Source organism: Branchiostoma belcheri, unplaced genomic scaffold (assembly GCF_001625305.1).
Source record: "Branchiostoma belcheri isolate BF01 breed outbred unplaced genomic scaffold, Haploidv18h27 scaffold115, whole genome shotgun sequence".
Classification (NCBI taxonomy): Eukaryota; Metazoa; Chordata; class Leptocardii; order Amphioxiformes; family Branchiostomatidae; genus Branchiostoma; species Branchiostoma belcheri.
The window spans coordinates 894,530-907,558 of NW_017802547.1; the positions used below are offsets into that span (position 1 = coordinate 894,530).

The following is a 13,029-nucleotide window of genomic DNA, read 5'->3' on the forward strand; positions in this document are numbered from 1 at the left end:
TCAGTGTTAACATTCGCACCAATTTTTTGCCTGATTTTGATGATAAGACTTTATTCCAATGGCCACAGTTTGTAGTTTAGTGCCCACATGTATTATAAAGAGAGAAACATAGATCTACAATAGCAAAAAGTGTATTCACTATTAGTGTTTTACATGCATTTAGCCCTTTCAGGAGTGAGACTATGTTTTAAATAGGCCAATGAAAAGCGGCCTACAGGCCAATTTGAGCTTTTTACAAATAAAGAATGGTTCAAACAAACAAACATTTTCTTGACTTTACAGTTGCAGTGTAATGAAGAAGAGTACACCCTGGATGGGAACATCTACAGTCTGGAGCTCAGACCTATAGACGGAGACGTGACCCAGCCCATGTCATCCTTCAAAACACCCAAGTTCACTCCAAATGGTACGTTCCACATTACAACCATTTCAGGCTAAGTATGATAGAGAATGGAACTTTGATATTCAATCATGCACCAACATGATGGAATTATTTACAGAAGCATGCAGGTCTCTTGGCTGCTCTTTTCTTAGAAAATCAGCTTATAGTTCTGGTAATGCTGTGAATAAATGCATTTTGAAGCAGCCAGCAAGCAACCTCTTAATACTAAGACTTTAATATTTCTTAAAGCAACTGTTGACCTCAAATACAATTTGAGTTAACGTTCATAACTGTCTGTCTTATGTTTTATCATATTGCTTTATCCCTGACATTTCTTTGCTTTTTGGGAAGATAGCTTTCTTTCTTATTTTGGGTTTCTTTGCTGTCTTGCATGACACAGTTTGTTATTGTTGTGTTCTACCAACAGCTACATGTAGACGACATGCCTGTCCCACTGTGTGCCACGACTGTTAGTAGTCTTGATCTTTACTGTCATACCAGTACCACAGATAAAGTTGTTGTTAAACACATTTAGTACTGAAAATTCATTAACTTTTGCAGTGATTTTATTTTTCGATAGGAAAAGTTTTTCGCTGTGTTTTAACTGCTTTCCCATTTTGTAGTACAGTAGCCGTATGAGGAAAACATATTTGTGGGGTTATTACTTCAAACTGGAAAATCAAATCACTGCAAAAGTTTTAAGATGGAGAATAGTTATAATAACTGGTCATAAGTTGTCCCGTTAACCTGCTGAAGTTTATCTACCTCATCTCAGAATCTGTCTCACTGACACTGCTCCTGTAGTTTTGCACTGTCACTACAGCCAATGAAGTCTTAACAGCACTATGAATATAAGCCAAAGCCTAAACCTCTGCTTGGAGAGTAGCTAAAACGTTATTTTTGCAGGTTGCATCTGTGTGTATGACTCGGTGGAGTCGCTGAAGTACGCCCAGTCCAGCCTGGAGCAGACCGTCATCAGATCAGGAACCCTGTCCATCGACAAGAAGGAGCGCGCTCCATTCCAGGGCCTGCCGTGTGCCGTCATCCTGGCTAGAAACTCCGCAAATACCGACAAGGACTCGTCCTACCTGCGCGAGGAGGGCCAGCATTTGGCAGAAAGGTTCATATTTCAGTTGTATATTATATGAAAGTTTATTGCAAATACTTGCCCGAGGGCTAATTGCAGTATTATATTATCATATAGCCGGGTGATGTCGACCAATAGGAAGCCTCCATTTCCCATTAGGGTTAGCATTTGTTATTGTAGTAGATAGCAAAGACATGGATAGTTGTTTCTCCATAACTTGTTTGTTGTCAATAATTTTCTTATGATGATAAATATAGAATACATAAAAGCACGTTGTGGAATTTTTACTGATTACTGGAAAAGTGACTAAGTCTTGAGTGAAAGGTTCTTGTCAACTTCTTTATTTTTCGCCATCTTCTTTTGAGCCATTTTCCACATGTAATGAGAATGTAAAATCTCACTTTCCTACTATGTTCTCCAGGCTACAATGTCCATTTATCGATGTCTCAAGTTCGGAGTTCTTTCCAAACCGGAAGTTTCAGGAGGCCCAGATCCAGCAGGCCATGCGAGCCCTCGTGGAGAGTTTCAGACATCGCGAGGGCTGGATCGGGTCCCAGAGCATCGAACAACTCATGGAACCTGACATCAAGTTAGTTATGGATTAAATATAAGTGTCCTTATGCAGGTTTCACTTTGTTGAACAGTATTGTATGAGTTGGATCACTAGATACTGCCAAAGTCTAATATAAAGAATAAAGAAAAAAAAGATAATCCCTACCTACCAGCCCTAAGATTTTCAGGACTGAAACAGAAAACACAACATTTTTTTCCTAGGCCTTATTAGGTTTAACTGCACTTGTAGTATGAAGTATGGACCTTTTTACAAAACTTGTGAGTCAAAGTTTGTGAATTTCGTACTGATACATTTCCTTCCTCCTGTTTAGAGTGAAGTTGTGTACTGTGTGTGGCGATCCCTACAATGTGGAGTTACCTCTGGCTCCTCTACTGAACCACCAGTGCTGCACTGCTGCTCCAGAGAAGCCATCCACACTCATTGTGGAAACTTTCTTAGGTAAGTCACCACTCCTGGGTACGGAAGTATTGTTTTGGGTGACCAAGCTGTGGGTTTGTGTACTGTAATTCACTTTATGTTCAAAGCAGCAAAATTTTATAGCCTGAGAAAAAAATGGAGGTGTTCACGGAACTATATGTTCACAGTGGCGGCAGTTGCAGGAAAAAGAAAGTAGGTGATTGATTTGTTAGCAGCAATGATAAGTTTGCGATGCAGAAGTGATCGTCTGGGCAAAGGTTGACAGTACTTGGGGGTGGATTGACAGGCAGTCTTAGTATCTGGCCAAGAAGCCAGCAGTAATTTGAGATCTACTTGGGGGAATTCAGGAAGTCTGAAATCACTGATTTCTTGTAAGTCATATCTTAGAGTTGATTCCCTAGAAGAGTCTTGGTTTTCTTCTTGAGGATTGGATGTCCAAGATGTCTTGTTAATTAAGGGCACATTTTGTCAAATGATGGAAAGACAGATGCTTTTTATTTTGTACCAACTGTGACACAATGTATTCTGCAGGTTCTTGCAAGAGAAGAGTGGAGCTGAGACTAACATCCTTTCACTCAGCGCAGAAGTACAGAGATGAACTTGTCCATGGGTACATTCTGGTCTACTCAGCCAAGAGAAAGGCCTCGCTGGCAAACATCAGGTAAGTAAGGTGGAAGGAAGAATTGTGTAAACGTATTTGTGTTTACTTTTCTTAGAAACGTTGTTGAAGGTCAGGCATCCATGTGATGAGAGACGTAAGAAATTGTTACTCAAGCAACAGTTACTGGAAAAAATTTGAAAACTCTTTTTTGTCAGCGACTAACAGAATCTTAAAAATTCTTGGAAGACCAAGATAAAGGCTTACCAATGTGAATATCAAAGACAGTCTACAATACAAGTATTCTTTTGTATGGTGTTCCCTTTTGCTTGATAATTGATAATACCAATTTGGAGAATCCTATACCATTAGCATAGATATGCTTGCCATGTTGTTTACAAGTGTATCACTTGAGTAGTACATAAACAGATTGTTTACTGTAGGGAGTGCCTGCCAATCAGAAGCATTCCTGTGCCAAGAGATGTTTGTAAGCATACAGGAAAAACAAACAAGTGATAACTAGGGCTTGATCATCTGTGGATTTCCTTTGTACAGCAATTTGCCATTTTGTTCTTTTGTGGCCGAGCTTTTCAATAAAACAGTAGAATATAACACATCTGAAGTTGACAATATTAGCCCATCTAGATGTAAGGTTGCTGAGATATGGGAATTACCCGGTAGTCGGGAATTAAACTGGAAGTCCAGAATTAAACTGGAGGCTATGAACAGTAATTCAATAATTTTGCTTTATTAAAGAAATACACCTTGTGTTTAACTTGTTTGCAGAGCTTTTGCGTCCAGTCTGAAAAACGTGCCAGTCCACATCCTGGCTGTGACGGAGAGTGGCAGCGTGAACGCGTTCTTCACCAACGACGTGGAACAAGTCCTGATCACGGAGGGTAACGCCCTGGCCGACATGCTGAGCGCCAAGTTCAGCACAACATCCTCACAGTTCCAGAAACAGAGTAAGTGTGGACAGTGTGGTGTCAGTGTGTCTTGCGAGCATTAGATCTGGGTTTGATTCCTGGCCACCCTTTTTTTTTCATTTTTACTTAGGCCACACCAATTCAATTTGTTGGTTTACAGATTCGCCTGCTTCATTTTTTCAGAATTGCCAAAAAAAAAAGATTTAGGTTCTGTATCAACTCCAAAATACTCATGGTTGAAGAAAGCTCCCTGCCTTCCTAGTTGGTACAGTTTATTCATCTATCAATACATTAGTTTGATAAAAAGTTTAAGATTCATGATTTTGAATGTTTGAATTACAAATGGTGGGAAGAATTGTTTTGTCACTTGTTTGATTCTCTTGCAGCGGCAGTCTTCACCCCCTTCTTCAAGGAATGCTGGGAGAAGAAGGAGAGCACGGAGACGGCGTACAAACGCCAGCCGTCCTCGGAAGACGAGCCCACGGACCGCGAGGTGTGGGACAGCACGTTTGGCAGGGTCCGACCCCCGGCAACTCTACCTAAACCTTCCCGAGTACCCCTGCCAAGGTATAGGGACATTTTCATATCTTTTGTTTGTTCAGATTGTAGGTAGAACCCTTATGGCACAAATAAGGCAGAAGAGAATTATTATTTGTTGTTAGTTATCTAAAAATTTTGTAATGGACATCATGAATATTCTGTTGTGTTCTCCCCACAGTTATGATGAAGCCCCACAGAACTACAATTCAGATGAAGAGCCGCCTCCGTACAATGGTTAGTACTAGTAGTAGTATACGGCTATAAGTGACACAAAACACTGGGTTTCTGCAGAAAATGATGGACTCGTTACATTCAGTATCTTTTCTGATGTTTCTGATTTTTTTTACTTTTAGTCACAGGATTTTTCTCGCAATTGAGTCTCACATCTTGTGAGTTATTCATACTGTAGTCACATAATTTTTTTATTATTATTCTGTGTTTGTATCCCCTTCCATTCTTCCTTTTTACTCTTTTGGGGCATCAGGGGCCGTTTCTGTGGAAAAGCTCAACTTTATTAAGTGTCTGCATTGTTCAAGACACCAAGGTGAATAAAGGATATGAACCTAAAAATCTGTTGTCCTATTGCTTTGCTATGTTTGCCAGAAGAAAATTTAATTGGTGGTTTTGTGTCTTAGGCAACTTTAACTGTACACTAACTATTGCATCACACTTGCAACAAACACTATTGATACACATATAGTGGCAGTCTTTAGTAAAGGTAACATGGAAACGTTGCTTTTGTTCCAGGGGAAGGTTACCATGACAACCATCATGAAGAACACCTCCTCAAGCCCAGCCAGGTCCGAGACCGCCAGCAACAGGGCAGAGGTCAGGACATTCACCTTTAACCTTTAACCCCTGTGCTTGCCACCCACAATACATGTCCATTGGTCCAATCACAGAGCACAACAAAAATACAGCTCTTGCTGTTTTAAACTGTACATATTCCAATTCAAGGGTTAATTTGTTTGTCCTTACTAAAGCTGTTATTTTCCTGTTAAAGTGAGAAAACTCAATTTGGTTCTGAAATTCCTTTATTTATTAGTTCAGCTCACAACAACATTTATTGCCTATACATATTTGAAATGTTTGCTGAATCATTGAAAGTTTGTGTCCAATACATACCTTTACACTGCCAAATGCTTTACATGGTTGGAAGTATACATGATTCTGTCCAATCCTTTTCTTATACTTTCTGTCCTTCTGATGACTTTAAAACATCTTTGGGTATGATTGAGTGGTATTGTATGAATGAGGTTGATGTGATTTTGGATTTATTATTATTTATTATTAGTTTTAGATTGATTATAGATTAGTATGATATTGATTGAGGTTTCAGGTTTGTATGGAATTAGGGTTATGACTCAGAATATGAGCATTAACAACATAGAATTTCAATGTGACAGGTTTCTTTGATTGTAGAGATGTGTATTCTGTCCATCATGTGAACCAGCAAATGTATTTTCTGACATAATTTTGTCAGAAGCATCATTGTCATCATTATTAACTTTCATACATGTATTAACCTATGGTATATGATACTGTACACCTGTCTCTGTTATTTGTTCCATATTTTGCGCTGTCCTTCTGAAACTGAAACCCCTCTTCTCATTTTTTCTTCTCTCCCTCTGCCCACCACCCCTCTACTGTCAACCTTCCCACAATCCTCTACTTCTCTGCGGACCGTTCCACTGGGAGTACAGGGGAGGCAGCTCACTACCGGTTGGAGGGGTTCCGCTCCCCACGACGGCCCCCTCCCCGCTACCACTCTCTACACCACTCTCCCTCTCTAGCCAGGGTTAGGAAAATGCACGGTATGTTACTTCTCAGAGAAATACGAAAGATATCTGTGTGGTCAGTGTTCTAGCCAGGCTTTGATAGAAGAAAAATGAATGTGGAACTTGTGCACTGCCTTCGTATTTGCTTTTACGTTCCAGACAAAAAGTTTATATTTCTCGCAAGATGAATTTGCATTTGAAAAGAAAAATGTGAACTTCTTGTGCACAATTTTCACAACAGACAATAAGAGAATACTGTATATTGTCTCACTCCTATTCTCTGCTTAGTCTTTCCTACCTTCCAGTTTCTTAACTGCGTATTCAACAATGTTAGTGCATATCAGCAATTGGTAGAAAACCTGATGTTTAGTATGTGATATTAACATGTTAGTTTGGTAGAACTGCAGTTTCTGTATTTTATATTCTTCCCCTGGCATTTTAACACTTTTTCCCCATGCCGTACCAAGAAGAAAGGAGCATGTTCCTACTTTTTGAGACTGGTTTTCAGCGTAAGAATGGTACATAACATTTTTGTATATAGCAATCGTATGCAGCAAAAGTAGCCTGTTCTTTCCAAGAGTTTTGAAGTGTTCAATCTGAAAGAATGATCTTTTTGAGAAATGCATATTCTTTGCAGCAGCAGCTATAATTGTAACAGTTCAAGCTTTGTTTTCATAAGTCATTTTCACATGTAATTTCAGATTAATAACTTCAAAATTCACATTAAACAGATGGAAAGTATAGGCTACTATGTTGTGTAGACAAAGGGTATAAGGTTGGAAAGAACATTTGGAAAGTAGATGTCTTGCACTACCTCTACAATCATCTTCTGATCTTTTCTATCATCTCTTCAACACTGAAGGACATTGTGAATTTACGCAGACCTTGTGAGCCACAGATTGTAGCAAAAAGTTGAAAGAAAGGCAATCTTTGGGTCACTTTTCATCTGAAAGGTTTTAAACAAGACTCAGAGGTTCTTAAGATATACCATGTCAATTCTAAGATTTCTTGAAGGACTTGAATCTAATTTTGTATAAATGTATCTTTACAGGTGTAGGATATTGTGTTAAAGACTAACTTTGCTTCTAAGATGATTCCTCACAAGTAGAATGTCTCTTACTTTCAGCAGCTTCCGCTTCCTTCGACCACCCCTCCTATGAGAGTGGGACGGCCTCCTCTACCGTGTGTAGCTCGGCCGCCATTGCATGCCTTGCTACGCTCCCGCGCCCTCCTATCTCCCATAGTGATGGTACTTCCGCTTTTCTTACTAACAGTTACTCTTACTAACTTTTCTGTGTTGTGCTGTGCTGTGTGGTCACTCTTCCTCTTTCATGCTGGATTCAAATCACTTGAATGTTAGAATCTCAAAAGATAGCCTGCATGGGAATTCTTGGGTGTTTTTTGAGATTGTCCTTAAGGTTACAGAAAAACAACTTTGAATTTTGTAGAAAAACAACATTGTCTATTCCTAGTATTTTGTAGAGTGTAGATTCTGATGAGGCTCGTATATCGTATGTATCTCTAAAATGAACAATTCTTTCTCAGTCATGTGTTCATTTTTTATCAGGATTAACAAATTTGGTCAAGCGTACGTCACATGTCAATGAATTATAATATACAATGCATCAAATTTTGGTGTTCTGGCAATATGGTCATGCTATTGGTTGTTAATCTGTTCTCATCATACTTGTTAAAATGTGTGGCTGGTGTCTTTAGTGTTGTAGTCAACGTTATCTTCCTTTCTTCTCATTTCTGCACTTTAACACTTTCTTTTTATTTCTTGCCCTTGCACAGTAGTACTAGGAATGATGTATTATTCTACAAAACATTTTATAACATATTGAGTTTTTTTTCACTCACAAGACTGTACTGTGTCATTGCAGGCTGGATAGACAACAGACTGTACGACAGAACAGCTAGTAGACCAGGTACTAACATGTTTGAATTTTGTAACATATTCAGGGCTTGAAATACTGGCTGCATATGCACCTTGGTATACATGTAGGTAAAATTGGAGCTGTGCAGGTATTCCTGATGTCTACCTGCACCAGTCCATATACTGGGTTTATATACATTTATGTGTCTGTGAATTTTTATTTGCTACATTTACAGTTAGTACTAAAAGAACAAAAAGCAACAGTTTCTGAACAGTTTTAGTACGATCCACACTCACTAAATTTGAGCAGTACAGATAAAATTTGTCTGGTGCAGGTACACTGTATGCACAGAAAGGTATTTCGAGCCCTGAATAGTATTTTGTTAGTATAAAACCTTGGATGATAGTGTAGGTTGTGATTTAACAGTTTTAACCACAAAACATCATTATAACAAAGATATTGTGAACAAAGTGTGGTAGCACATACATGTATGTAACTTTACAGTATGGTATGATAGATCTTTGTGTTTTGCAGACATGACAAGATGGCATGAGAACGTTTTATACAACCAAGTCCGACCACCTGGGAACAAGCCCCTCCCACCTGGACCTAAGCCAATCATCCCAGCAAAGCCGGTACGTACCTGATTAAACAAACAAACAAACAAATAAATAAACAAACAAACAGAGCTGCTGCATCTGCAGAAGTTTAGAGACAGTTGGGATATTTGTAAGGACATTTCAATGATAAAAGTGGAAAGGCAAGACTTGCGAAAATAGATGGTAACTATAAATAATACTAACCATTCTAAAAGACTGACATGCGAAAATAGAAGTAAGGTTCTGAAACAAATCTGTATGATTTTTCATTCATCCCCTATTTAATGTGTAACCATCTGGAATTTAAAAAAAATGAATAAAAAGACGTTGTGTGAGTAAGAGTGGGAAGAATAAATGTGATGTAACAGTCAGTGTTTGAATGTATGATGAATAAATGGTTCCACCGGTAACAAACAGGGTTCAGTTTTAGTCTGCCGTTTCCCGAGCTTTTTAAATGTACTTTTGAAAAGCAACTGTAAAATCTTGTGAACTACCAGTACTCCTTTGTGGCTATTTTTCCCCTCAAAAACTGGTAGTGTGAAGTGTAGTAGTGCACTCAATCAGGTTTCAAAAGAAGGCATTGCTGAATGAGTCTTGAAATCAGAATAATGAAGAAAATACGCTTCTTCCAGTTATCCTCTATGAGTGGTAATGCAAACGTTTTCCTTTTTTTGCAGTGTTTTGTTAAATTCCTTTGTTGTTTTGTTTGCAGCATGTAGGGAAGTTAAACCCGAGACAGTATACCAAAGTGGCCGACGCGGTGTCTAGATTTAATGAACAAAGCAGCTTGACTCAGCCGAGACAAAGGGAAAGACACCCTTCGTATAAGGGCAGAGCTCCTCTGGCTACACCAGAAAATGTGGAAATAGGGGAGTACGCGAGCGTGCGAGACGCCATTCCCAACCTCCAACCGTTGCAGCCTTACGGTCAGCTAGAGTCACCACAGTATGCCTGTCCCCATGACGCACTGCCAGGAGGAAAGGTATAGAAGAACCACCTATCTGTTCACAGTAGTACTGCAGGCTGGCTTGTCAGCCAACTGCAAACATTCCTTCACTTCTCTTCCTATAAATCCTGAAGATCTCTGCACACACAAAAGTATCCATCAGTGCAAAATGGTTAACAGAACATGCTGTGAAAGTCATTTCCGCCAAGGACTGCTTCATTTAAAAATGTCGGGGGATGGCAGAGTTTAAATTTTCTTTTTTTTTTCACCTACAAGAGGACAGAATGAAAGTGATCTGTTTACTAACAGTAGTGGCCTGACAGTACTCAATGAAATAAGTGAACAACTAACATGGAGATTCCCTTTAAAGTTATCCAGTGCAATTTCAATTCAGAGTAGCTGTAATGCTATGCTATGCTATCTTTTAAATACCTTGACATTAAAATGAATAAAGGAAATGTAAATTTTGAAAATATCATCCAAAGGATGACTAACATACTGACTTGATTTACTTCTTTTTACTTCTTTTGTAGATCCGAAAAATTAAGAGTATACGTGGTCAACCTCATGGAACAGACAGACAAGGTAAGCCTTTTTGTTCATAATATGTCTTTCAGATAGTTGACTTGTCCAAACACATTCATGTACAGTAGATTGCAGTATGTGGAAAATTAGTCTCGAGCTGCGAGGAAGATCAGTAGTTCATGAGAAATGTTCAGGTCTGATTCCACAGTATCTTGCCAACTTAAAAAGAATCCATAATTATTGAAGCAAGATGTGTAGATGAAAATTATGCATATTACAGAAAGTTATTAGTTCTCAGTACGTTTCATAAATTATTTTATTGTATATCTCATATCTCATTTATCTTACTGTCATAATATAATCGGTACTTTGGCTAAGTGATGGGCCATCATCACCAAAAGCAAAACTATGGTATGTGACTGTCTGAGACTGTGTGATGTTACTCCCCAGCCACCACAGACAGTGACAGTGAGTACAACAGTTCTCTGGAGAGGGAGAGAAGAGACATCTACAACAAGATGAACAGGAGACCCACCCCCAAGAAGACGGGAAAACGGCGAGTACCGGACAACGAGGGCTCCCCTCCGCCGAGCAGAGGACCGTACGCTACCACCGACATCATCAGAAACAGGCCAACTGGTGAGTTCAACTGAACTTTTATTTTGATGTTTGTATATATAGTAGATGTTTTGTAGAACAATGAAGAACAATACATGTGAAGAACAATTATTCTGTGCATGATGTACAAAATGACTAATACATGTATTAATAAACTGGTGGACGTATACGTATCAACTACTACTGTAAGTACCTAATACCAGCTCAGGAAAGAAAAAGAAATAGTCATGCCTTCAAGTACCAGAGTTATCAACCTGTGGCTACTCGAAATTTTGTCACTAAATTCAGACTTATTGGGTTTGACTACTTTTTCTGAGACAGTAACAGATGAATGATACCACTTTTTCTGTATTGTGTTGGTTTTGTGATATTAAGAGGAGAGTGGTTTTCTTTTTGTCTATGTGGAGAAATTGGCATGTTTTGGCCTCTTCAAAAAGGTCCTTCCTTTCATGATCACAAATAAGATGTGTTTCATCTTCCATCCTCCAGGAACAGGGAATTCGCCATCAGACGACAGTGCGGGTACTGGTGACGAGTTCCCAAAGAACGCTGGGCTGAAAAAGAAAAAGTCCTTCCGAAAAGGGACGACCAAGCGAAGAGACGCCACGTCCCCTCAGACATCTGACACTGACGCCATCTCACCAAGACCAGGTAGAGTCCCAGGATGAAGTCATCAAAAAAATCAATCATGATTGGCTGTTGTTTGTTGAACAGCTTGTGTTTTGGCCAATCAGAAAGTTTCCTATGATCATTGGCTGTTGTTTGCTGAGCAGCTTGTTTTTTTGACCAATCAGAAAGTTTCCTATGATCATTGGCTGTTGTTTGCTGAGCAGCTTGTTTTTTTGACCAATCAGAAAGTTTCCTATGATCATTGGCTGTTGTTTGCTGAGCAGCTTGTTTTTTTGACCAATCAGAAAGTTTCCTATGATCGATCATTGGCTGTTGTTCGCTGAGCAGCTTTTTTTTTTTTTGCCAATCAGAAAGTTTCCTGTCATTGATGTGATTGGCTAATGCCTTCAACGTTTTAGGAAAAAAATGTTGAAGGCTTATTTGATTTGATTCAAATTTGAAATCAAGCTTTAGCAAATTCTCAAAATTTAACTTAAATTTCTACAATTTTTTTTTGGTGGTAGCAGGTAAAAAGATGATAATTAGGATCACAGCTCTGTTTTCTAATCCTCTTAATGTTTTGTTGGACTAAGCCCCACTAGATCTAGCATCTAACAACTACTAGTTAGAGTTTTGTGTCTGACATATTAATTAGATTATTAGCTCTAGTTACTAATAATTTCCTTTGATAACTGTGTGTAGATGTACACCAGTCTGAAATAAAGGTAGTTTTGATCTTGTTGTAGTTGTCCTTTGATTTGGAGTGAAAGTTTGCAGTGTGTATAATCCCTCTCTTCACTTTCTCTTTCTTCACTTCTCACATGTGTGCATGAATTTGTCTGTGACTGTGAGTTTGTAGTGTGTTGTCCTCTCTCCAATGAGTGTCGCTGATACTTTGTGCTCATCCAATAACATCCTCTCTTACATACTTGAACAACCAAGGCCACATAGGCCTTGGCTGGACAGAGGCAGATACATACAGTTGTTCAGCCAAGGCCACACATGCCATTTGTAACCCTGCATGATGAGTGATGATTGTCCAAGTCTACATTACATACCGTACACATGTTAATAACAAACAGTTACATACTGCATAGAAAATTCATCCCAATGTACTCTTTTAAATTTATTCAAATATATTGTTTAAATTTATTTTTCTATGCCTTTTTGATATGTATTCCCGTACAGCGTTTACCTTGCAGTTGTACCTTGTAAAAAAAGCACTACTGTCAGAAGAAGTCAATGTTGATATTTTTTAAATGCAAACTTAGAATACAAGGTGTTAATTTGCTTCAGATACTTGTAACCAACCTAATTACATAGTATGAAATGTTTATTTTGACAAGCAGTTTTCCATGAGTACATATATATAATTATATATATTTGAACATTTCTTATTTCAGCGGGAAGGTTTGCTCCTGACTCTGCCTACCAGTCAGACGGTGATGACGAAGAGGTAAGGATTTTCTCTTCTTTTTCTCCTTTTAATTCTTTCAAAATGAAATGAAGAACAAGCACAGCACAGAAATCAAAGTGGTTGAACTTATTGTAAT

At 38.6% G+C, this 13,029-nt stretch overlaps 1 protein-coding gene across 8 annotated transcripts in view; it reads left to right on the forward strand.

The window, feature by feature from the left end:
- LOC109462328 (rho GTPase-activating protein 5-like) overlaps window positions 1-13,029 on the forward strand; it is a 50,515-nt gene that overhangs the window by 28,911 nt on the left and 8,575 nt on the right. The window contains exons 11-29 of one of the 8 annotated variants that reach the window (XM_019758860.1): window positions 283-406; window positions 810-851; window positions 1,289-1,502; window positions 1,891-2,058; window positions 2,354-2,481; window positions 2,992-3,121; window positions 3,845-4,023; window positions 4,371-4,551; window positions 4,703-4,758; window positions 5,272-5,352; window positions 6,228-6,338; window positions 7,429-7,551; window positions 8,186-8,230; window positions 8,714-8,814; window positions 9,491-9,760; window positions 10,258-10,309; window positions 10,700-10,888; window positions 11,357-11,518; window positions 12,880-12,932. In XM_019758860.1, coding sequence (XP_019614419.1) covers window positions 283-406; window positions 810-851; window positions 1,289-1,502; window positions 1,891-2,058; window positions 2,354-2,481; window positions 2,992-3,121; window positions 3,845-4,023; window positions 4,371-4,551; window positions 4,703-4,758; window positions 5,272-5,352; window positions 6,228-6,338; window positions 7,429-7,551; window positions 8,186-8,230; window positions 8,714-8,814; window positions 9,491-9,760; window positions 10,258-10,309; window positions 10,700-10,888; window positions 11,357-11,518; window positions 12,880-12,932 — 2,409 coding nt within the window. The remainder of the gene's footprint in view (window positions 1-282; window positions 407-809; window positions 852-1,288; window positions 1,503-1,890; window positions 2,059-2,353; window positions 2,482-2,991; window positions 3,122-3,844; window positions 4,024-4,370; window positions 4,552-4,702; window positions 4,759-5,271; window positions 5,353-6,227; window positions 6,339-7,428; window positions 7,552-8,185; window positions 8,231-8,713; window positions 8,815-9,490; window positions 9,761-10,257; window positions 10,310-10,699; window positions 10,889-11,356; window positions 11,519-12,879; window positions 12,933-13,029) is intronic. The other 7 variants (XM_019758859.1, XM_019758862.1, XM_019758865.1 and 4 more) reach the window with 7 other exon arrangements.